The 25725-nt window shown below is 33.8% G+C and overlaps 2 protein-coding genes across 2 annotated transcripts in view; one reads left to right on the forward strand and one right to left on the reverse strand.

Annotated features, from left to right (window-relative positions):
• The first annotated feature begins 2258 nt into the window (after positions 1–2258).
• Positions 2259–12617, forward strand: LOC111051424 (PITH domain-containing protein CG6153). The gene is made up of 5 exons (XM_022337944.2): positions 2259–2774; positions 4859–4902; positions 6099–6176; positions 9961–10065; positions 11497–12617. The coding sequence occupies exons 1-5, from the start codon at positions 2589–2591 to the stop codon at positions 11705–11707; spliced, it is 624 nt and encodes a 207-aa protein (XP_022193636.1). The 5' UTR covers positions 2259–2588; the 3' UTR covers positions 11708–12617.
• A 381-nt stretch (positions 12618–12998) lies between these two features.
• The window catches only part of LOC111051423 (transforming growth factor-beta-induced protein ig-h3), a 31609-nt gene continuing 18882 nt past the window's right edge, over positions 12999–25725 (reverse strand). Inside the window, exons 2-7 of the mRNA XM_022337943.2 lie at positions 24993–25193; positions 22130–22348; positions 20714–20923; positions 19103–19384; positions 17221–17424; positions 12999–15643 (exon numbers count right to left, since the gene is read on the reverse strand). Coding sequence (XP_022193635.2) covers positions 15339–15643; positions 17221–17424; positions 19103–19384; positions 20714–20923; positions 22130–22348; positions 24993–25193 — 1421 coding nt within the window. The 3' untranslated portion in view covers positions 12999–15338. The remainder of the gene's footprint in view (positions 15644–17220; positions 17425–19102; positions 19385–20713; positions 20924–22129; positions 22349–24992; positions 25194–25725) is intronic.

Consider the following 25725-nt stretch of genomic DNA (forward strand, 5'->3'; position numbering starts at 1 on the left):
AATCAAAAATAAACCAAATTAGATGTAACTCTTTTTTAGGAAAGAGGCTCCCACAAACTTGAACACAATAAATCTGTGGTACAAAGAAACCCATTAGGAGAATGTTTTTCAGTTAGGTAAAACCTAACCATATTAGGATGTAATGGACAGTTCCAACACTTAGCTTTTACTTTTTAATTTATTAGTTTAAAAGTTCTTTCACACACTTTATTTACACTGTTCTTCCACACTCTAATTACACTGTTATTTCACATTTCATTTACACTGTTCTTTAACACTTTAATTAAATTTTCCACTCACACTTTATTTACACTGTTCTTTCACACTTTATGTAAACTGTTGTTTTGTAGAATTGAAGTTCTTCCTTCTTCTCGCTCGTATCCATTTTCGTTATAAATAAAATATCGTACGGAAATTTTTGGAGTCTTGTTATAATTTCCGCGACAATTAGGTACACAACAGTCTGTATCTCATGATTTAAAACCTCAAATTCATTATTACTTTTCACAAACGAATATTAGAAGAATGATAAACAAATCATTCATTGAAATGGAGACCGTGAAAATTGAATAATTTGTAATTCCAATTTTGTTGATTACCATATCAGATGTGATAACAAGCATCAGCGCTCTTATTTCGCTTGCTTACCGCCAGTAGATCATGGATCTACATGTGATGACGTCATAGTTTATTAGTGATCTGTTGTGGGGCCTGAAGTATTTATTTATTTATTTGTTAATATAATTACAAATCATGAATATGTTCATATTATATGAATATGATCGGGATAGAACAACAGGCATAGCCCAAAACTATTCTGTTCCCAAATTTTGATAAATAATGAAATGTTCGAAAAAATAGGTTATATTCTTACTGAGGGAATTTAAAGTTCAAAGTTCTGTCCAAGAATAAATATTAGCTAGAAATTTTGAATTTAGAATGATTAAAATACCAAATTATAGTCAAATTTTGCACTTAATATCACCGCACTTTGAATAAATTAAGTTATTTCAGAAAATTTTGAAGCCAAAAATATACACACAAATTTCAACTAGGCACAGCTGTTACAAAGTAATAGTAGGTAGCCTATTGCTAATACTATGTTGCAGTCTACGTCTTGAGGCTGTGCAGAGACTAATAATAAACTTTCTTGAACTGGTGATATTTTTCAAAGTTTTTCGATTTGTACCGGTATATATCAACAGGGCCGCCCAAAGGGTGGGGCGACCGGGGCGGTCGCCCCGGGCGCCGCGGCTAGGGGGGCGCCGCGGTCGTATGATGATTAGCGCCTCGACATTTTCGGTTCAAGTACCTTTATTTCACCTTCACGTTAAAGGTCTTGAACCATTTTCTTATCAATCAATTTCTATGTATAACTCATTACTTATATGTGTGGTGGTTATTGTGGCATAAACAATAAAAACTTTGGTAAATACAATCACTCTACGCATAGCATAGGTGTATATTTTTCCAGTCATTGAGTGAGCCTGTGCGCGTCCACTGCCCCTGCAACCTGCAAGTACAGCACAAAAGAAGGAACTGGACTACATATTTTATTATATTCTCTTCTCTGTATAGGGCTACTTGTAATATAAATAGGAAAAAATAAAAATCTCAGTACACTTTTTGAATTATTTTATCACAACATTAATATGTGCTCAACATAATGTTGAAACATGTTGTGATAAAATAATTCAAAAAGGGTACTGGGATTTTTATTTTTCATCCTATTTATACATATTTCAAGTATGATATTTCTACTCCATGACTTCAGTCAACTGATGATTAATGAAATAAATTGAGATTGAAATTTATTTCTCCAAAAAAAATTGGTGACTTATCATCTCAAACGGGTGTGGTGAAATTTGATTTTGTATAGCCTATATTTTTTCTCACTCGAACCGACTATAAAACTTGGTTTGAGTAATTTGGAGAAACGGCCTAAATCAAACCAAACTACAAAAATACAGTTTAAATAATTATCTACAAATCACAAAACTTCAACTGATATATTACTCATTTGGAGCTCTGTATGAGCGTATGCTATCACAAACATACCATAACAGTCGTTTTACAACGGAGAATTCAACTTAGAATTTTCAACATTTGGAATATTTAATTCATGATATAATAAATGTCACAAACTACTTTTCTAATTACCTTCAGAAATCAAATTCGTAAATTTTGTAATCTCGGATTGAAATTTAACGAAAAAATTTATTCTTATTAGTTGGATATTGTAGGGAAAATAATGTTTTAATGTATATGGCTGGCTGCCTGAAAATAAATATCTGGATATATCTGCCAAATGCCAAGTTTGGTTAGGATTCTGTTTTTATAGTTTTGGCATTTAATTTAAAATATTTTACATTTTATTGTTTGCAAAGGTCGATAGTTAATTTTTTCCAAATGGAGCAATATATTTTACAAATCACGTATTTCATCATGCATATTCTCTTTCAAGTTTGACTCTTGAACGAAAGTTAGTTTGTGGTAGCATGATAAACCCTGAAAGGAGTTAACTTACTTGTATGTTTCATTACTGCAAAAACTTGTGGTTTCACTTTTTGTAATAATTAGCTTATATAATGTCACACTCCCATGGTCATAGTTGTGATGGGGATCACGATCACGATGATACTCCGGAAATGGGTATACAGTACAGCCTCTATTCAAAAATAGATTTGGATAATGTTGAGTGTCTCAATGAGTGTGATGAAGGTTCAGGAAAGCTAATTTTTAAACCATGGGAAGAAAGATTAAATCAAGAAAAGGTATTTATTATTGATCATTATTTTTTTCCGTTTATTTTACATACCTACTACAAAATTTAGCTGCACTTTGAGTGTACCGGTCCGGTGTTCACTTGGGTTGTATTTGATAGTAGCCTATTTATCAAGTTCCAGTAATATATATATATATATAAATGGTCCTTAAACAAGAACTTCTTGAGGTACATTAGTTAATTGCGGCCATCTAGTTGAAGCTGCAGGTATCCAATTGGTTTTCATCTATTCAGTATGTCTTGCCAAATTACCATTGCCATAAAAGGTTATAGCGCTCAAATGGTCACTTATTATATGGCCTGCGGAATACAGATTTGAGAACTATACATTATATCAATTATAGGAGGTCAAGACAAGTTCAAATGTGTATAACATTGTTTATTTCAAAGGATTAACCAAACATGGCGGAAAGTTTAAGTTTTGTTTTTAATTTTATTTGAAAAATTGGGAAAAACTCAAATAAAATCATTTTTAAGATCGTAGCTTTAATGTTTATTGAGGTGGGTCTATTTGAAATTTTTGTTGGCTTTAAACAGGTTAATTTGGTGGTTAACAGGTATTTGAAACTTAGTTTTGTAGAATAATTATTACTAAAACAAAAATGTCGACAAAATTGTTAGGTTATTTGAATTTGTCTTGACTTTCTCTGTAGATATGTATAGGTCTCATCTCAATGCTGGATTCCGCAAGCCATATACTAAAGGGCCCCCAAGCAATGCTTCTAGAGCTTTGCCCTTTTCACTATTGCATTTATTGTCCCTCTGTTGCCAAAATTTATATCACGAAATGCTAACGCTTAAATTTATAAGCGTTATTAAAACCGGCGGAATTAAAACGACAGACCAGGCTGAGCTGGCTGAAGTATAGTCAATACAAAATTAGTTTTGACTTGGAGAGATATGCTGAGCAGAAAAATGGAGGGCTGTAATCAGCCAATTACAGTGATGAATAGCGTCATAGAAAGAAGCATAGTTGCCAGTCTGTCGATTAGACTCAGAGAGGAAACTTCGTATGCGCATCATGAGCAGTTGAACACTCACTACGCTGGCCGCTTTAGCACGGCAACATCGCCGCCGCTGTATCCCTACTTCTCTCTGCTCCGCATAACCCTCCAAGTCAAAACTAATTTTGTATGAACTGTTGTAGTATAAGCACCAGTTAGATCACTAGAGCTGGATTGGTACACGACAGTGAACAGTGAAACTATAATTCAAGTACTATAATAAAAGTACTAATAGAATTATTAATACTTGCTGAGTGAGAATAGTCCAGTAAGAACTAATGGGATGGGAATTATATTTTAACAACTGTCACTGTTGTGTGCTACACCACGCCTGCCGGCGGTCGAATTGATCAATGTACTCAATCCAATATAACCTCAGAATGGGCATTGTGCTTCATTTCTGTATGAAATAAATATTACACATAGTATTCTCAGATATTATCTCAGTTAATATTCAATATTCAAGATCTGATCTTATTTGGATAGTGAACTGGAACTGGCTCAACTTAAATTTAATTACATTGATTTCTCATGTTATGCAATTTTTGAGTGTAGTAAACTGATTAAAGTTTCGATCTAATGATTTTCATACATTAGTAATTTTAACGCAATCAAACACTAAGGGCCGGTTTCCGAGCTCGGGATTTAGCTAAGTCCTAGACTTTAAACAGCTGGAGTCAGAAAATTTGTTTTCCAAAACGGGGCGTAGTCGCAGTCATTGTCATAGTGACGTTTGAATTAAATTTCGAAAAACTAGAAAATTGAACACAAAATAAAATAAAGAAAAAATAGTGTAAAGTTTCAGCTATTTTGAATTATTTAGGAATGTCTAATTTCGTCAAGGAAAAACGTTTCCAATTATAGAAATGAGAAAATAAAAACTATGACTACTGTTATAAAAGCTGCGACTACGCCCCGTTTTGGAAAGCCAATTTTCTGACTCCAGCTGTTTAAAGTCTAGGACTTGGCTAAATCCCGAGCTCGGAAACCGGCCCTAACTTATTCTGATACTAAAATTTGCTACGATATTGGGTTGTAAAAATGTAATATGATTACTTTTTTATTTCAGTTTGTAGAGAGCGATGTCGATGAGGAACTTCTGTTCAATATACCGTGAGTTATAATTTTGTTTGATCTGTACATTCAAATTCAAAATAGTTGATTGTTAAAAGCATGAAATAATGTCAACGTCAAAATCACACCAACCATTACAAAATATCAATAACATAAGTAATACATTAAATGAACACTTCTTCATTTGTATTCATGAGTCTCGATTTAAAATAAAAGTATAGTAATGAAATATGCGCTTTAGAGGAAAACTAAAAAAAATGTAGTGAAGTGCATTTTTTACTTTCCTTGCCCTATTACCATAGGTAAGGAAAGTATTGCTTTCCGAAAAAAATTAAGGTACCTCTATTTTTAAATTTCTATACGTTTCAAGGTCCCCTGAGTCCAAAAAAGTGGTTTTTGGGTATTGGTCTGTATGTGTGTGTGTGAGTCTGTGTACACGATATCTCATCTCCCAATAAACGGAATGACTTGAAATTTGGAACTTAAGGTCCTTACAATATAAGGATCCGACACGAACAATTTCGATCAAATGCAATTCAAAATGGCGGCTAAAATGGAGAAAATGTTGTCAAAAGCAGGGTTTTTCGAGATTTTCTCGAAAACGGCTCCAACGATTTCGATTAAATTTATACCTAAAATAGTCATTGATAAGCTCTATAAACTGCCACAAGTCCTATATCTGTAAAATTTCAGGAGCTCCGCCCCATCTTTGCAAAGTTTGATTTTAGATTCCCAATTATCAGGCTTCAGATACAATTAAAACAAAAAAAATTGAGTGGAAAAGATTGAGCATGAAAATCTCTACATTTAATGTTCAGTAACATTTTCACCTAAAATTGAAAATAAGCTCGAAATTCGAGAAAATGTGATTACCCAATTGTAAACTGTTGGCAACTGTTGATTCTATCAAATGATTCACTATGAAGAGATAGCAGACCTCGTGTGTTTCCAGCGTTATTGTCCTGTCACCAGCTGGCTCAGATCTTTCTTTATAAGTAGACTTGAGATTTGCGTGAACACTAGCGTCAGGTGTTAATTCTCATAACGGCAAGGAAAGTTTGTGAGTGCGTTACACCAGATTTTTTACATTTGCGCACGGACTACTACCTACATTAATAATTAATCCTCATTTAATTTAGAATCATCTTTTAATTGAGCTGCAAATTTGCATAAGTGTTTACAAGTGTTGTTGAAAACATTACTACATTATGGTTGTCAATTATTATTATTTGCAGGTTCACAGGCAACATTAAACTGAAGGGAATCATAGTGGTTGGTGGGGACAGTGGATCACATCCTTCTAAAATGAGATTGTAAGTTAGTGAATCTGTTATTTATGAATTCATAAAATTGCTTCAAAATAGTTCAAATTGATTACATTTGACATGATAATCAATAAATTATCCATTCATAGAAGCAAAGTAAATAGCTCATAAATTATGTTGATGCATAATATAATTTGGCTGAACTACAGTTACTATTTATATAACCACTGGCCGTCAAGCTCGCTTCGCTCGCCATGTCCGTCTAGCCAGGGGCTCCGCCCCCTGGACCCCGACTGGGTCGTCCAAAAATGAGATCAGCGGGCTCGCTTCGCTCGCATGCATTTTTCATTTGAGCATGCTTCATTCCATCAGAAAGTCAAAGTACCAAATTCGAACATTTTCTGTCTATTACTTTATGAAAGGACTGAGAAAAAGCGAAAAACGCTAATTTTGGGCGTATATTTGGCGTTATTTCAAATTCCTTCTAACACAACATTATTACACCCTAGCTGAGCTTCTGTACTAAATTTGAACATTTTCTGTTCATTTTGTTCTCGATAAAGCTGAGAAAACGCTTGAAAAACGCAGATTTTGAGCGTATCTTTGGAAATTTCCCCAAATCCGTTCTTAGTGCGCCTCTAAAGGGCCAACTGAACATACCTACCAAATTTGAACGTTCTTGGTCCGGTAGATTTTTAATTCTGCGAGTGAGTGAGTGAGTCAGTCAGTCAGTGAGTGAGTGCCATTTCGCTTTTATATATATATATAGATATGATAATTATACAGTTACTGGTTATATAGTTTATAATTTATAATTAAAAATTATATATACAAAGTAATAGATGATTGATGATTATCATTATTGTACCATTAACTCTTAGTGCCAGTTGAACAACAGACAGTTAAATTTTAACTGTGATAAATTCCACGAGAACCAATCAGAGAAGCCGTCTTTTCAAAAACGCCTTCTCTGATTGGCTCTCGTGAAGTTAATCATTTTTTAAATTTAACCGGTTGTTGTGCAAGCGAGCCTTATTGTGCAATAAAAGACGAAGTACACCCAAAATTTTGTTGATTATGAACTGGCACTGGCAAACATTGCATATAAAATAGATTCAACTTTCAAGACATGGAAGTAGCATGATAATAGTGATATACACTACTTTAGTACTCGCGTGAATGTCACACATAATAGTAATCGCGTCGGGTCATTGGAGACCAATGATCGATAAGGTGTTTTTAAATTAGAAAAACTATAAGAAGATAAATAGAGGACAGTGGAAACATTTCAATAGTGGAATTTATAAAGATTCTAAATCATATTATTACAACATGATATTGAATCATGATTATCTTCCCGTTCTACGTTAGCCGCTCGGCCGACAATTTCGAAAACAGGTCTGAAAAATGGATCAATATATAATTATCATTAGCCCCCCTATTGAAAGTTTCATGCCGTTCTGTCAAGTAGTTTTCAAGTCTATAGGGAACAAACTAACAATCTAACACAAAAACAGACATTCATTTTTATATATATAGAAAAGAAGATTAGATAGAGTTGGGGGAAGAAGTAAATGGGAAAAGCATCATGGTTCATAATTGAAAGTGGAGTGGGTCTGTGTTGACCCAACGCGAGTACTCAACGGTTAAATGATTGGAAATGAATGCGCATTCCTCCTTAAACCTATAATGAAATGATAATATTCTATGATCTTAAATTGATAAAAACGTATTGCAGTTTTAAAGTTATTATTTTCATATAACTTATGAATGTTTATGTATAATAACTTTTGATTGCCACTTGTTTTAATAGAAAAGCATAGTATCCAGTCATTTTATACAAAAATCATAAATTACCGTGAATTTATGAATTTTGGTAATATTTCCCTCAAATTCCCTGAAATATTTACTCGATCTCAAATTCTTGGGAATTTTACTAATAACATTAGAAAAAATGGGTAGACGCTATCTCGATGGGGCATGGAACGGTCAATGGAGAACAATACCTCTCCTTCAACGCCGGTGGAATGGGGAAAATAACTGTCAACTATTTTTTTAAATGAGCTCAAATATTATTTTGTGTATTGTGCATACATTTAATTAGAATGATTTGAACTTTTTTGGGAAGAATCTGTACATCTCTGATAACTTGATATGTGTTATAAAATCACTATATACCAACATCATTTATTGCGTGAAACTCATCATTTGATTGCAGGGTTTGGTTCATATCCTTTGCTTCGTAATTAGATTGTACATTAATAGAAACTTATAATATATATGCCTTCGCAGTTTATATATTTGTCACATCCTGATAAACTTCGCAGGAACTCCATGTTACACTTACACCAATAGTTACAGAGTATAGACTGCCTAATAGTTGGCAATTATAACGTCCATGAACCTCTGCAGGCCACGCAAATGGAAATTTCTGAGTGAAACTCCAAATGTGCAATAAATATGAACTCAATCATGGAAATATGGAACTTAATATCATAAATATGTTACTAAATATGAACGGTTGGGGGCTACATGCCAAATGGTCTCGCAGTTGTATTGTTATTCGTTTCATGCCCTCATTGAGATTTTACCCGAAAAATACAAATAATAATTCTTAACTATTAATTAATCAATTGTTATTCAGCTCTTGAAACGCTCAGTTTTTAGTAAATATCTACCAGTAATGTCATGATTTGTTTTCTTTATTGGTTCAGTTCTTTTTACATGAACTTTTGAATGGAGAAAGACAATGAAAAATGAAACAGCATTGGAAAGAAAGATCTTGAATGTCTGAACAGAAAAATGGAGAGGAAAAGTAAATGATATTAGGCATAGCCTAGATGTGAACAAATGTTATAGAGAGAGACCATTTTACTAGTTTAAACTAGATCATTTTCTCTATTGTGCATACATTTAATTAGAATGATTTGAACTTTTTTGGGAAGAATCTATACATCTCTGATAACTTGATATGTGTTATAAAATCACTATATACCAACATCATTTATTGCGTGAAACTCATCATTTGATTGCAGGGTTTGGTTCATATCCTTTGCTTCGTAATTAGATTGTACATTAATAGAAACTTATAATATATATGCCTTCGCAGTTTATATATTTGTCACATCCTGATAAACTTCGCAGGAACTCCATGTTACACTTACACCAATAGTTACAGAGTATAGACTGCCTAATAGTTGGCAATTATAACGTCCATGAACCTCTGCAGGCCACGTAAATGGAAATTTCTGAGTGAAACTCCAAATGTGCAATAAATATGAACTCAATCATGGAAATATGGAACTTAATATCATAAATATGAACGGTTGGGGGCTACATGCCAAATGGTCTCGCAGTTGTATTGTTATTCGTTTCATGCCCTCATTGAGATTTTACCCGAAAAATACAAATAATAATTCTTAACTATTAATTAATCAATTGTTATTCAGCTCTTGAAACGCTCAGTTTTTAGTAAATATCTACCAGTAATGTCATGATTTGTTTTCTTTATTGGTTCAGTTCTTTTTACATGAACTTTTGAATGGAGAAAGACAATGAAAAATGAAACAGCATTGGAAAGAAAGATCTTGAATGTCTGAACAGAAAAATGGAGAGGAAAAGTAAATGATATTAGGCATAGCCTAGATGTGAACAAATGTTATAGAGAGAGACCATTTTACTAGTTTAAACTAGATCATTTTCTCTAGTTTATATCCACTTGCTTCAAGTGTAGAATTTTGAACTTCATTTGATAGATTGAATGTAATATTGTTTATAGGAATATAAATAATCAGCATTGTAATTTATGCACCTAAAAATATGCATTTTTCAGATATAAAAACCGGCCACACATGACGTTCGATAACACTGGATTAAAACCGGAACAAGAATTCGAACTTCAAGTTGATGAAAATGGCGTTTTGGAATACGCTCCAGCGTGAGTAAAGCTCAATCTAGAATAGACTTTGTTAAATATGTGTTTTTATTGTATTAATCACTATCAAATAAATTTTTATCAATGTAATATTATTATTATCAAACAAATGCCGAGTTGCACCCTCCAGTCTGCTAGTAGCTAGTGCTACCTGGTCACGGGTTCGAATTCCGCCGAATCCCATCGAATTGGCATGGACGTTTTTAATTCACCCTCGCACTTCCACTCCCTCCCACTCACAAGCAAAATAGCTCACGTGGGCATCATCCGCCATAAAAAATGAATAAATCTAGAAACAATCATAAATTGCGAAATAAACTTAGTGACATCTTGTTTTTTATTCAAATAAATAGGTCTCTCAACTTATCTCATATTCAAATTAAAATACCTAAAACATTATTTTTGCAAACGTTTGATTTCACATAGGTATCGACAGTTCTACCTAACCTACCTAATCTACCTAATAATATGTCTGGAAATGTAGATAAGTCACTAAAGTCTGATCTTAAAATTGACACAGCTATCTATTGCTGCATCTGAATCAATTAATTCCAAATGAATTTTTAAATATGTGTGCTCACTCCAATGAGAAATTCTCTATTCTTTATGCATAAATAATAGAATATCACTTGAAAAATTACTGAAAACTCCACCCTCTTCAATTGGCGATCAGCGGATGCTACTAAAAATGAATATACCTTGTTGTATATCACGAGAGTTAATTATTTAATGAATTTGTTTCCTTGTGTCATCCACTGATGTAACAGTTCATCAAACAGGCCACCTCAGCAGAATTGCTTCCGTCTTCTATACATGTACATATAACTACTGTACTTATGACTTTCAGGAGATACCAATTATTAAGGCGGCAGTATCTCGTCTATTTTTCAAAATGGGGATTTCAATTCTCGTACATGATGTCCTCAAACTACGACCAACCTGAAGGTACCTACGTTTTAGCTTATGCGACTAAGGCCGACAACCGAGAAAGGATATCTTTGGTTCTTAGCAGCCTTCGAAAGTGTGAATTATAGGTACCTTTAGAATTAGAAGTATTCTTTCGCGGTCGTGGCCGCTGTCAACGCATAAATGTGCCTTAAAAGTGAAAGCACCTAAATCTTTTTCGAAAATCATCATCAACTTATAGTTGTATTAACAACCTCACAAAATTAGACGGAACCTGGCCTGGCTTAGAAACCTTAGCATGTGTTTTCTTCAGGTGTTATTATTTATCTCAATAGTCGGCTTCTATTTTTCAACAATCATCAATCATCTAGTTCATAGTAGGATGTGTGTGCTCTTGCCTGTCCATGTGTATCGGAAGACGAATACCTAATCTGTTGAACTTAATCGTATTAGTGGCTGGCCACTAATATGTTATTTGAACATTTGCTTAACTTTATGAATTTTCAACTAAATTTACTTTTCTTGCAGAGTTGTGAAGTTCTCGTCGGTCTACCACCTGACCCTGCACTTTCCGTCGAACTTTGGCTCGGAGACGACAAAGCTGTTCTACATCGGGCTGCGCGGTGAGTTCAGCCAGGCGCACCGCCATGGAGTCACCATCTGCTCCTACGAGTCACGGCCCAACATTGCCGACCACAAGGTCGACAGCTTCAACAAGGTCACCGAGCACATTCAGTGAAACTGCAGTTTCATTTCTAAACCTTATCGCTCAAGAAGTTGGGTTTAATCTCGTTTAGTTTGAGTCCCAAAATACACCGGGTACAGCAGTTGGCTCTAATCTAATTCAATGCCATTCCCGAAATTATCCAGGTATTATTTCATTTCAATTAACATTTTCGCATTGCTAATTAAATTCATATGAACTTCAGTATATCCAGTAAAAATTCCTCCAGGCTGACTCCAATCTTCTCCAGTTGAATTTTTGAAACCTGAAAACTTATAGACTATATTATAAACATGGTTAACCATGTAGTTCGCCAGTTGATAAAGGTATTGATATTGATTTACTCGAGCTCAGTTTTAAAGACTTACATGTTTTTCTTGAACCATTCTGTTACAATAATTAATTTCATTTCCTAATTCAATAATAAGGGGCTCATAATAAGGTAATTGGAACTGCAATACTGCCTATAATAATTTAAGAATGAGTTTGAAATAATCTGAAGTTTTTATGTGGATTTATTATTGACTTAAAAACAATACAATTTTTATGATTTTTTTAAGTATCTACTGCATTAATTAAGGACCTCGAACACTATTAACTCATAATATATTATTCCTAGTTTGATTTAGATAAATTAATGTATTAATTATCTTGATTCATGAACCCAGCAGTTGAAATTAATCAATCAGATTATTTGTATAATTTCTCTCCTCCGTTTAAAGGGTTATGAAGGAACTAATTTCCCGACTGTATATTTATAATAAATGTAAATACGAAGTTTGTTACTGATACTGTAGATCAAATCGTTGACTAATGCGTGTAATAATCAGTTTCGTTGCGGTACTAAATATAAGAATTTGTAATACTTTTCATAAATGTATCAACTTGATATATTTTTATGAATTAAAATTTTTCAAATTGCATATTTCTGTCTATTATTGTGTGGGTTCAAATCACCATGTCCCAAGTTAGCATAAACCAAGAAAAATTAGTCAGCTTTTATAACGCCAGCATTGTATGGGGATTTTGCATGATTTCGCTTGATCTACTCTTCATCATAGATGAATATTATTATAATAGATATTTCTTATTCCTAATAAATGAATATAAAAATCTAATTATTATACTAATGATCATTTGATAAATAGTCATTATTATTTAATGTCATATTGATATTGAAGGAATATAGGTGAATAAAAATATAAATCTAAGTACCCTTTTTAAAATTAAAAAGATACTCAGGGTACTTGGATTTATATTGTTTATTTATATTCAAGAGTAGCCCTAAAGAAAAAGACAAGGTGAATAAAATTACTAGTTATTATAATAATTGAATAATCTTCATTACAAATTTATATGTATAAATATTTACAAATGCACAACATTAGAATTATTTCAACTAATTAATTGCAGTATATTATCACTTTAAAATTTATATTTACATCACCTTTTATACTAGTCTCATCAAGACATAATATAATTATTATACAAGCCTACAGTTAGAAGTAACAACAACACGTTACATCAAATTTTCAACAATTGAATTTCTGAGAAAAAATTGAGTTTACACTCATAATGGAGTTTCAATAAACCATCTGTAAATCAAATTTCTACTTCACATTAGGTAGCTTATATTACTATCATTCAGATACATAGTACCAGAGAGAGTGAGAGGGAGGAAACATACATGGGTATACTTTCTCTGTCATAGCAATATAACCTATAGGTACCTAGCAATATTATGTTACTTTAACAGTTGCAAATTGCTTAATGACTGCTAAATAAATTGAGATTAAAACTTGAACATTAAAATTTTCGACTCAGCTAAACTAAGTTGATTATATTCTTGTATAATTAATAATGCTTTCACAGGATATGCGTGCTTATAGATTTTGTTACTTACAGATAACTCAATTTTTCTCTTTACCTATATTTTCAGAATAGTGTATCTCGATTTTTTTACAAATCATCCTTGCTTACTAGAATTGACGGGTCACTATCCTTTCATTATCAATGATAAACTAAGTAACATGTCTCATTATCTTGAATGCCTTTCCAGAGAAATTCTTCAAAAATCCAACAGATTCTTCTATAAAAATAGATATACTTGCTCCGTATTTGTACATCATAGTCAGTCTTTGAATATCATAGATTTCCATACATGAATCGCTATTATTATTGCTGAACTTCATCTCTATCCATACAATATATAGTTAAATTTTCACAAATACTTCTATAATAATGAATTACTAAGTTAACTATGTTTTACAAGTATTAACAACAACATTGAATCTATACTATAGTAAGTTGAACCTTATTCAAGAAAAGAGAAGTTGAACATAACATGACTTATTAACAGATTGTTAGAGAGCTTGAAGGAGACGTCCAAAACCATTACTCTTCAAAAACAAATGCGCTCTTTTGGATATTAGTCTGCAAATTGACGTTTCAGCAAAAAATTCGACGAAAATTTTCAAAATTTACAAACAATCTTAGTGGCTTGAAAAAAAATATATTTGGGATTCTGCAAATCTCGTATTAGATTAGTCATGACTGCTAAAATAAAGGGTATTATAAATGGGCACCAACCTCTTCTATTCTGTTGATACATAAAGGTTTCTAACGTGAAACAAACTGTAAAGGAAAATCTTCCTTATTACATGGTTTTGCTCAATTTCATACATTATGTTGATGTGATTTTTGTAGTTCAACTAATAGCTGTCGGTGTACAGTTTAATACAATTCAAAGCCACACATGATTTGCCAACAGTGGAATTTGATGATTATTACACTTGCCGCCTTCTATTTACTACGTCTATCCACTACAGTCGACTCGCTGTACGGCCAGCCATTCAAGTTACGTTACACCAAAGAGGCTTAACTGCGCAGGAATTCCTCGCCAGTTCATCTATAATGGCAGTAGCTTACAAACACTTTAAACCAAATGATTGAGGGATTGTTGAAGTTGTGAAAAGCCCTTCTTTCCAAATCAAAATGGTGGTTGCTTTTTTAGTTGTTTTCAACAACAAAAAAGACGAAAACGACAGTCGGAAACGAAAAATATTGTTTTAGATTTGAAAAAATGTTTCAGGTTTAAAAAATATTGTATGCAACTAATTATTTTTAGTTAAGATGCTACTTGTTCTTAGTCTGATTATTTGTCACGTATATATTCTATAATACCTCATAAAAGAGGCTTTTGTTTTTTTTAAGAATGCATATAAAGCTATATTATGATATATATCCTATACTTACAGGATAGATAATGTATACCAATTTCCTGCTCATAATCATAATTTATCTATCCTGTAGGTTTGCCGTATGACACACACAAACACGATCAGATGTACTAGTCTGCGCAACTAGAAATAATTGAATACAATTATTCTCCGGTCACGTCAGCTCAGCTAAGACGAAAGAGGGTAGCACACATTATCTAGCTTCTCTGCCTAGGTAAAAATCTTTGATGAGCCTTAACATGAATGACTGGCCTAAGAACGGACACGCATCCAAGGTGTACACTAATGGTTTATGAATACCATACAAGGTGTATGAATAGCCTTATCTCCATTCAACCCAGGCTGACAGTTCTAAGTGAATTTCACTAATCGACAGTGGTTAGTTTTCGACTTTGGGCGAAGCGTTTTCAAGTTGCAATGGTAGTGATGGTGTCGACAGTTGTGACGTCAGCCAGTTGGTTGTCAGTGGCGCTGGTCGCTGAGGGGGAGGAGTTCTCCTCGGCCAGAAGTATGTCGGGCACGGTGGCCCCCCCAGACTCGGACGAGTCCTCGGTCCACTCGCTGGAGCCGCCTGCGCTGTCCGTCGTGGTTGTCATCTCGACCTCAGGCAGCTCCTCCTGGAAGAGCACGCGGTCGATGAAGAACATCGTGCCCAGGTTGTAGACGAACACCTCGCTCTCAACTATGTTCGCTTCTTCCACGGTCACATTGTCTGTAAAACCACAAAAAATCATGAAATATGTGGATTCCTGAATCTAATAAGGCAAAATATCAATGACAATAAAGGTTATTAACTCTCTATATAAAATCGTGCTTTGACTGTGTAAACAGTATTGAGCTAGATTCCTAAACATCAGTGACAGTAAGCCTGCCCGGTTCAGTGAGAGTTAACCCTATCAGTTTTAATGGGACTATTCATAATAGTTCAACCGGACTGAGTAGGAATTGTCCAATCGAAACTCATGTGAAGTATATTCGCACTGTGCCGGTCACTTTCACCGTCACTGATAATGTGGGAATCCAGCTGTATAGCTGTGGGTCCAATCATCTCACATCACTAGTTTTTTACCCTAGTTGGATCCAATAATAAGACAGGTAGCAGGGCTAAATACAATCCCACCGTTTTTTATCAAGAAAAAGTAGTATTTCTTACCAATTCAAGTGAGGTGATTGTAATAAAGTCATCTATAATATAATAAAGGAAAGAAATCGCATCATCATGTCTGAACTACTGTACTGATTAACTTGAAATTTTGCATTTAGATTTTTAATTGACCGAAGTTTATGGTTATAGGCCTATTTACATTTTTCAGGATTTCATGACATCAAGTTCTCAATTTATGTTTCCAGATTGTTATACTTTCCTTATTTTGTCTGAGAGTGGTCTTGGATAAAATAGTGTATTCAACGAACTGCTTTTCTTTCGCATCAAAATTTTGGTCCGCCATCTTGAAATAAACTTCATTTTTTTCAATCGGAAGGTCATAAATATGATACACGATTTCGATACACAATTTCAAGAGAATGAATGACGAAAATCACACATCTATATCTCAAACCGCTTGAAAGTTATTCACATTCAAAGATACTAATAAATCATCTATCTATCATCTATAATATTTTATCTCTAATTGAACGAGCGTTAGCGAGCTCTCCCTTTCGACTTACTGAATGCCTAAGTCGTTGTCCGTCTGTTTGTATGTTCTACAATAACTTATGAAAGAATTGATCAATCAGCTTCAAATTTCGAACTCTTTATTCTTCGAACCTTTTTACAGGTCAAGTTTGTTGGACAACAAAATTGATTCACTCCTTTTATTAATCAAAAACAACTTAGGGATTAGCATTCCCAAATTACACCATGAATCCATATCAACTATGAGGACCAAATTCTGTTTAACATATTTATGCTCTGTTATGGTAGTGTGATATTTTGTTTGATTCAACTTTATAATTTGTGCATATACTGAAACTGACCAGGTGCCTAATTGACCAGAATATTTAAATAATTGAATTAGGATTAAATTTAAATAAAATTTGTCAAATGCATAATGTTCATGAAATGTTTAAAAGCGTATAATTAATAAAAAATTGAAACAAAATACTGGGCTTGGATCGAGCACCGATAATTTGTATTAATTCGCCAAGCGAAATCATTTTCAATAAGCATTGGGCGTTTAATTCATTACTACAATCATAGACATGATGGTAATGGATCATCGCGATAGTGCAACCAAGTATGAACTTCTTCTCAACTACCATCACATATTTATTTGCAACAATAATTACCTTTAATTCGGCGAATGTGCAGGGTTTTGTTGGACAATGACATGAAAGTGGCATTGTCAGCTAGATCTCTGTCGTATAGGCGTCCCTTGACAAAGTGTCCCAGCAGGACATGCAATCCCTGGCCATTCGACAGGAAGTTGTCGGGAGCATGCTTCAGGCCAATGCTGTTGAAAGCTTCGTCGGTTGGCACAAAGAACGTGTAGCCTGCAAACGGATGATCATCGAATTATTTATACTATCATAAAATCCGAATTTTTTAAAATCAAATTAACACCAACGAACCTGTTCAAGGATTTTTCAGATTTGTAATAGTGAGCCTATGGATTGAAAATGAGAAACTAGTACAAAAAACTAATTTACTCCAAAACTAACCAATTTACAGTGATTGTATACCAACTTGAAATTGGTTTATGCAATACATATTATTGCATATTCGTTTTTTCATATATTTCATATTCTTGAAGGACGGCAGAACGCTTTCACACACAGATATAAACTAAGCAATCTCAGCCAACCTTGTGTGGGACTTCCTGAATTGAGAGCCCATCCTGCCATGTAGTAGGCGTTCTAATAATATTACATTATTATTTAGTATCAATGAAAGCTTTTGTTCGACATTGTCGTATTGCAAATAATATTCTACGGTATACCTATGGTATGCACCGATAAAAAGCCTATAATGATAGTAACAAAGCCTTTAAAATAACTTTTAAGTATATATAGAATATTATTGAAATAAGTGCAATCCATATCATAATCTACGAATCTACTTTAATAAGAATGATTACCTTGGATATAGACTGCATCACTAATCAACTTACAATTTGCACAAAACATTTAATGTACCGATCTGCCAAGATTCTGATGAACATTTTCAACTTTCAAAATTATTCTCAGTGTCATTTTTAGAAATTATAAAATAGGTAATTACTTTTTTAATATTTTTTCAATCGACAATAATTTTTGTAGATCTCAAGTGAAATTGATACGATAACAGTTTTAATTTTCAGTCACTCAATAATAATTATGATTAAAGCCTAGTTACTCTTTCCTAAGAGTCACGGAGAATGGAGGGAGCATGTTAAAAGAATCTCAGCTTAGAGAATACCATTAAAAGTCTTTATTATCAGCCAGTAGGCAAAAGAGATGTTGGCAGATCACGGAAGTGATGGAAATAAGTCGGAGTTAAGAAAAGATAAATCAGAAAAAGACTTTCAGAGTCGGAACAGGTTATAGCCTAATCCTTGTTTGTAAGAAAAAGAAGAGATTAAAGCCTACCAATCCTAGAATAGGAAGTCATGATAACTTGGAAAAACTCGACTCAATGCCATCAAATCTATTAATGTTTTTCGCAGATCGTTGCGGAACACGGGGTACATGCAAACATACTAATTATTGAATATTTTTCATACTGTAATACAGTCTACCCTCAATAAACTGACATAAGGCTAAAAAATGTAGAATATCCAACGATATAGATTGAGCAAACCCATTTTAAGATGTTTAATTGAAGTATTTTGAAAGAGCTACTTGAAATATTAATACTAGATAGTACCCTTTTTTATTTTATTTTAGACGCGACTAGTTTTAATGAATGGTGAGAATAGTCCAAAACTAGTCGCGTCTGAAATAACATAGACAAACGGTACTAGTAATTCTTTGTAATTACTATTTGAAAATATTTAGAAATGTTTATTTTGAATAGCCATAAATAGGTTTGAAGGAGCTTTTCAAATGGTTCTTTCAACCCATTACAATATAATACTGAAAGACGAGAATAGTCTGAAACTAGTCACGTCCGAAATAACACGAAAAAAGAGTATTAGCAGTTCTTTGTAATTACTAGCTTATTTTGAATAATAATTGTAATGTTTGAACGAACCAGCTCCCGAGATGTGCGGCGCCAGATCGGCCATGTTGAGGAATCGTGTGACGTGCGTGAACTGCGGGTTGCGTTCGAGTGCAAGGAAGGCGTGCGACAGGAACTGGGCGCCAAACCAGGGGAAGGCCAGCAGTGGCGGCGTCTCCTTGTCCTTGTGCTGTTGGTGCAACTGCTGGACCACTGACTCGTTCACGAACAGCACTTCCGAGATGAAGATGATGTTGCCTCGCGTCACCGGAGTGTCGCCCTTTATCACTTCCACGCCGTTGATTAGCAGGTTGGCTGAGCAACACCACAAAAATACCAGTATTAGTCAGACCAGTATATAGACCAGTAATACGACCAGTATATAGTTTACATATTTGAACAGTGTAGCACTTCAAGTTTTCAGTCAAAAGTTGAATTTTCAAATCAAGAGTTTTCAGTGAACAATATTAGCGCAATAATTGTTGACATCTGCTATGCTGATTGATTTATTGATATAATAGTTACATCATAGAAATGATAGGGAGAAAAATAATAAGGTACGGTAACCTAGTGCTATTCCTCTCCCAAATTTAGATATGCTTACACATAGTCCGAAATAGGTTAAGTCTTGTAGCTGAGAAGAAATTATGTCAAATAGCTGATACCGGTGTTGGTGCATTTAGTTTACAGATTCATACAATATGGTGTGTTGAAACAAAATAAAAGCTATCAAGTACCCTTTATTCTAACACTATAGCTAGAAGTGTTGTGATGAAATAAAGGGTATAAATCACAACACTTGTGTTGCGATAAAATGAAGGGTGAACTTAATAAATTTTATTGTGTTTCAATAATCTCAGTAGCCCTAAAAGTAAAAGTAAACGTCCAATATGGAGTATTCTATGAAATTTTATTTTTATTGAAAGTTGATGAAAAATTATATCAGTCAGTGTTATCAGTGCTAGGCCGAGTACAAGTGATTTTGGATAGTTCATACCTCAAATTGCTTCAATTTCGCCAGTCTCAATGCTACTATGGTTCGAATCAATTCCTTTTTTGTGCAGGCATACTTATTGACTCACGAAACATTCATTTCAGCTATCAATACACTATTTAACCACTAATTCATGCTTTGTAAAAACAGTAATAACATATATATTATTTATTCTTGGTTTTTGTTATAATATTGAGATTAGTAGTTCTTTCAATATATTGAATTTTGAAACTAATAATGTAGTTAAAAATCCATTCTTCACAAATCTATTAATTTTCTACTAATTTTTTACAATAATGAAGTTACCATAGTAAAATAAATTCGAATTCACTTTGGGCCGCATTCATAAACAAATTTAGAATACGGTATTGCTTTTAGCGAAGAAGAATTATGAGCCAATCAGAACGATTCTAGTAGATATTATATATATATAATCCTAAATTCTGATTGGTATCTAATCAACAAACTTAGCGTAGTCAGTCCTTAGAAATTGTTTATAAAAACGGCATTCTAGTTGAAAAAAAAACAAAAACATTTACACTAGTTACTAAATTTGTTATTCTGCATCTTCATAATTAAAAAATACTGTTACTGTACTTAAAAATGAACTATAAATAATTCAATTTGGTGAAAAACAGTAAGCAACTCACTTTTCTTGGTGAATTTGATTTCTTTTCCTCCCAGTGTCTTGAATGTCTGGCCGTCCTTGACTTGTTCCTGCCTGACGTTGGCGTTGACAAAGTGGTTGATGAGCACATTCTCGGTGAACTCGGGCACTGAGAATGGGTAGAAGCCCCAGTCTATCGGGTGCCATCTCTGGAAAGCGCGGTCGGTCGGCACGAACACTGTATACGTTTCATCTAAATACCAGATTTTCAAATTAATATATTTAATGCGATTTAGACACATACCTTACAGATAATTTTATGAAATAATAACCTAATTGATTTAGACACAGTTATGACAAGTTATACCATACAGAAAATTTAATGAGATAATAGCCTAATTGATCTAGGCACACCTCAAGTTACACTGTACAGACAAGATAACGAGATCATTTTGATAAATTGAGAGAATAGGCTACTTACTAAGTAGGCATTTTTCTAGCATTTTTTGTGAATGTCTCAAAAAAATGTTACTGAAAAAGCGTGTGTTAGAAAGATTTTGCAAATAATACTTTTAAACCACGCACAAACTGAAAGGTTTTTTGTAAATACCATGAGGGGGGGTCATGAATTGTTTTGCTTTCTCTTAAAGTGAGAAAATTGGAATTGAATGCGGAACGAAACCAGTCTCCCACCTAGTTGGTTCATGACTGTAGGCCTGTAGCGGAGGTAGTGTGGTATAGGTCGCGGAAAGGGAATATACAAAAGTTGGACGCGAGACAAAAAAGGTTGAGATCCACTAGACTACGGTACTGTTTTATAACTTAATCAATCATGAGATAAAATTGATACAAGTTTTTAAAGTCAATAACATCAAAACAATAAACAAAATTGGGGTGCGTAAAATTTGAATAATAACAGTAGTTCAACAAATCTGTTGGTTTATGTTATTGTAGCATATTTTTTAAAGTAAGTTACCGTATATCAAGTTTGGCTTGAAAAAAATTACTGGAATATTCAAAGATGATTTATTAGACAGTATTCTGATCTTCTTCAGTATCCCAAAATGACAGGCCATATTGAAACCTTTTTTCCCCTATGTGCGAGATAACGAGCTAAGTTTACATAGTAGAAGAATGATGTGTTATGGATTGATGTAATAGCTTACTCCTTCTGCATAATCTCACACGTGCTTCAAGTGTACCTGTCATAGCTGCCAACTCAAATCCTAAAGCAAGTAAGTACAAATTAATACATCCATCATAATCCTTAAGTTAATCTTAATACTATTTTCCCATTTTTCTCTATTCATTTTTCATTGTCTTTCAATACTTCACAAAAATGGAATTTCCAATGTACGCTCCTCAACCAAGAAAATTATAATCTATGAGAAATATCATTTGATTAATATTTTATGAAATATTCAATAATTGTATGTTGTAGCATTTTCAGTTGGCTCACCTTGTTTCAACAGCTTTGTGATGTTTGACCTGGCCAGCAGATGTTGGAATACTCTGACACCGTTCTGTAGGAATGATAACACTTCTGTCATATCTTGTAAAAAGCTGTGATCTTCAATTAGGTCCTCGGGAAATAGGTAGTTGTCCAAAATTATCAATCTTCCATTTGTAACATCCACTTTCAAGTTCACAACTTTTGCTCCATTTGCTATTAGATTGCCTGCAATGAAAACAAGTAATTTTATATTTTTGTAAAATTGAAAAGAAAAATGGAACAAATTTATTGACTGAAGATAATAATATAGTATATTAGCTATTCTCCTATTATACCGGAAAACTATTACATGAAAGAGAAATCATCTCTTTTCTAGATGACCGCTACCAGTTTTAATTAATGATCACATTAATCACAAGTTCCAGATCGTATTGTATTTCTATTTATAGACCTGTATTTTCTATTCTACCGGGTGATTCAAAAAAAAACTTCACAACTTTGAAAATTCATATAAATCTTATTAAACAAGGTACAGAGCAGGTTTTGGGGTTGCTTTGAAGGAAAACATTCCAGTTTTTACTCGCGTAGTCTGCTAGTGCCTGGTCGCGCCGCTCAAGTGCTAGCGGCAGTTACATCAAAGATGGCTGCCTTCACTGGACCCGAGCGTGCTAGCTGTGTGTAATGAATTATGTGTTTTGAATTGTAAATTGAAGAATTTTGAAGTTATACATAACCTAACTGTATTTGGACTGTTGTATAAATTAGAATTGGAACCGTTTTGGGCGATTTAGCCTGTGGTACTTTTCTGTAAGTTGTGTAATTCTGAATGATTGAATAAATAAATAAATAAATATTTTTGATACCACAGATCGATGAGGATGACCGAGAACGAAATGTTTTCTATATGCAAGATGGCACACAATCTGACTGACGTCCGGGATTTTCTTAATGACCGCTTTCCAAATCAGTGGATTGGCCGTAATGCGCCAATTGCATGGCCCCCTCGTTCCCCACACCTAACACCGCTGGATTTTTTCTTGTGGGGTTTCATGAAAGATATGGTGTGCATACTCCTTTGCCAGCCACTCTACCTGAACTTAGAGCACGAATTTGCGCTGCGTAGTGCGAGTCTGGGAAGAAATCGACTATCGATGGGATGTAAGCAGGATAACTAACGGAAGTCACATATAAAACATCTTTATTTCAAGGTAAAAAACGAAGTGTTTTCCTTTTAAACAACACCAAAACCAGCTCTGTACCTTGTTCAATAAGATTTATATGATTTTTCAAAGTCTTAAAGTCCTTTTTGAATCACTCGGTATAATTAATATATTGAACATATTTTGTTTACTCGATTGAATAGAATAATACAATCCGTCATATAAGAGTTTTCTGTGAATGTTAATTTATTAATTGATAAAAATCAATATTTGGATGATTAATGGTGTTCGCATGTAAATTATAATGTTAACCCGGTACTTATTATTCGAAAACCAATGAAATTTATATTTATTTTAATAGTATTTTCAGATGATTTATTATGCTATTCCTATCTTTATTCCTAATAATTAATTCATCCAATAACTGCTTCTAATATTTTTCAAATTATTTATGATTTCATGCCCTTCTTATAAGTTCGAAGATTGATGAAAATCATAATGTCAGTAATGATTCCTCTTTCAATGTATATATTTTTTCATTTTCATTTTTTATCCCACTGACCACCTATAAAAGGGGTATACGGATTTGTCAATTATAATCTAAGTCGTCAATCTTTGCATTTCATAATGCAAGAAGAATTCCTCACTGGAATAAGGACAAACCTGCAACAACTCCTCCCTCACCTTAATTCTAAACTTTTCACCTGTAAGAGCCTTAACGCGTGTTGGCAATGAATTATAATGCCGAATTCCTGCACTCTTTACCCCCCTCTCATACATACTAGTTCGATGAATGTCGTCTCTGAGGTTTTGTCTATATCTGGTATTGTATGAGTGGAACAACTCTCCTGTATTTAACCTATCTTTATTCTTATCAATAAAACAAAGAGCCTCCAAAATATATACACCTGGTAGTGGGAGAATCTTTAACTCTTTGAAATAATCTCTACAACTTGCTCTAATAGATTCACCCACCATCACTCTAACTGCCCACTTTTGAATCCTAAATATATGAATTGCATGAGTTGAATTGCCCCAAAATATAACACCGTATGAAAGAAGAGAATGGAACACAGCAAAATAAACACTTCTAAGCGTTCCTGTATCCAGCAATCTCTTCACGGTTTTAAGAACAAATACTGCCGAGTTGAGATAGAATAGATGTGCCCTTCCAAGACATAACTTATAATGTCATACCCTACTTATAAGTTGAAAGATTGATAAGAATATTAATTATTCAAAGTAGATGTATAATCTTTTACCTTAGTTAAAATAATTTATATTTTCTTTCAACCTACTCTTTTCAAGTGATTTAATTTACATTGTTATACCTTACACTCATAGATTAATCTATTATGGAAATATCGTCTAATGAGCCAAGTAAGATAGCATAGCTAATAATATAATGATGGTTAGTGGCGCTTTGTACCTTGTTTGGCGCGCACAATGAAGAAAGCCATGAGCTAGATAGATAGATTCAATTCTTTTGCTATCAGACCATAGAGTCATCACCAACGTCAGTAAAATATTCATAACACTCAACACTTGATTATAAAGAATGTGTGAAAAACTCTTTCAAAGAATAGAAGGGGTTTGCACGCAGAAAATCAAATAGTGTGATTTGCTGAACAAATAGACTGGATAGTGACACATGAGAAGTGTCTTATGATGGATAGAATATGTGTGGATAGTTAGTGACTGTAGGCAACCTTGTTTGGCGCGCACAGTGACGGTGCGACCGCCGAGCGTGGTGAAGCTGAGGTCAGCGCCGATGGCCAGGTCCATCCTCTGGCCAAGCACCACGTGATCGAGCAGCAGCTTCTTCACAGACTCTGGGTGTGTCGTCAGCCGCTCCATAGGGATCTGGATGCTCGCATTGTTCTGTGGCGCCAGAATCGTGAATGGCTTTTCTGCAAAGTCAAAAAATAACTCATATTACTCTCTGTAATATTGAAAACGTTGAGTTGAAGTTGAAAAGCTTTTCATCAAAAATAAATTGATTAATGGACCTGATTATCGGCTGATATCTTCGATAGTTACAGAATATCGATAGTGTAGTAAGAGTCCGAATGGACTCGACATGGCTATGTGCTAAAGGTGCGTACAAACGTAGAGTTGTGCAACAAGCTTAAAAAACACTTTTTACTGGTGATATTAAATTGGAATGAATTGATTGATAGCAATGAGAATAGGCCTATATCAAAACTCGGTAAATTCAGAATCTTTATTTAGAATTCAAGTTGATCAGTTCTTTAGTTCGTAAATAATAATGCGTCAATCGTGTAGGGCTATTTCCTATCAGCCTAAATGTATAAGCCAATACCTTCCTTTATAATAACCAGGAGTTTTTCCCTATACTAAAATTCCATTCATCACCTGGTTGCAATTCTTGTCGCAAACCAGTGTGATATGCTTGGCAGTCTCAGACTGATTAGTCATCGT

This window comes from Nilaparvata lugens, chromosome 3 (genome assembly GCF_014356525.2).
Source record: "Nilaparvata lugens isolate BPH chromosome 3, ASM1435652v1, whole genome shotgun sequence".
In the NCBI taxonomy this organism is placed as follows: Eukaryota; Metazoa; Arthropoda; class Insecta; order Hemiptera; family Delphacidae; genus Nilaparvata; species Nilaparvata lugens.

What these genes read in the sequence shown, in the direction of transcription:
- LOC111051424 (XM_022337944.2), top strand. Translation starts at nt 2,589, where the DNA reads ATGTCACACTCCCATGGTCATAGTTGTGATGGGGATCACGATCACGAT. An exon ending in AAAGATTAAATCAAGAAAAG is followed by an intron (nt 2,775 to 4,858) that starts GTATTTATTATT and finishes TTTTTATTTCAG; the next exon opens with TTTGTAGAGAGCGATGTCGA. An exon ending in GTTTTGGAATACGCTCCAGC is followed by an intron (nt 10,066 to 11,496) that starts GTGAGTAAAGCT and finishes CTTTTCTTGCAG; the next exon opens with AGTTGTGAAGTTCTCGTCGG.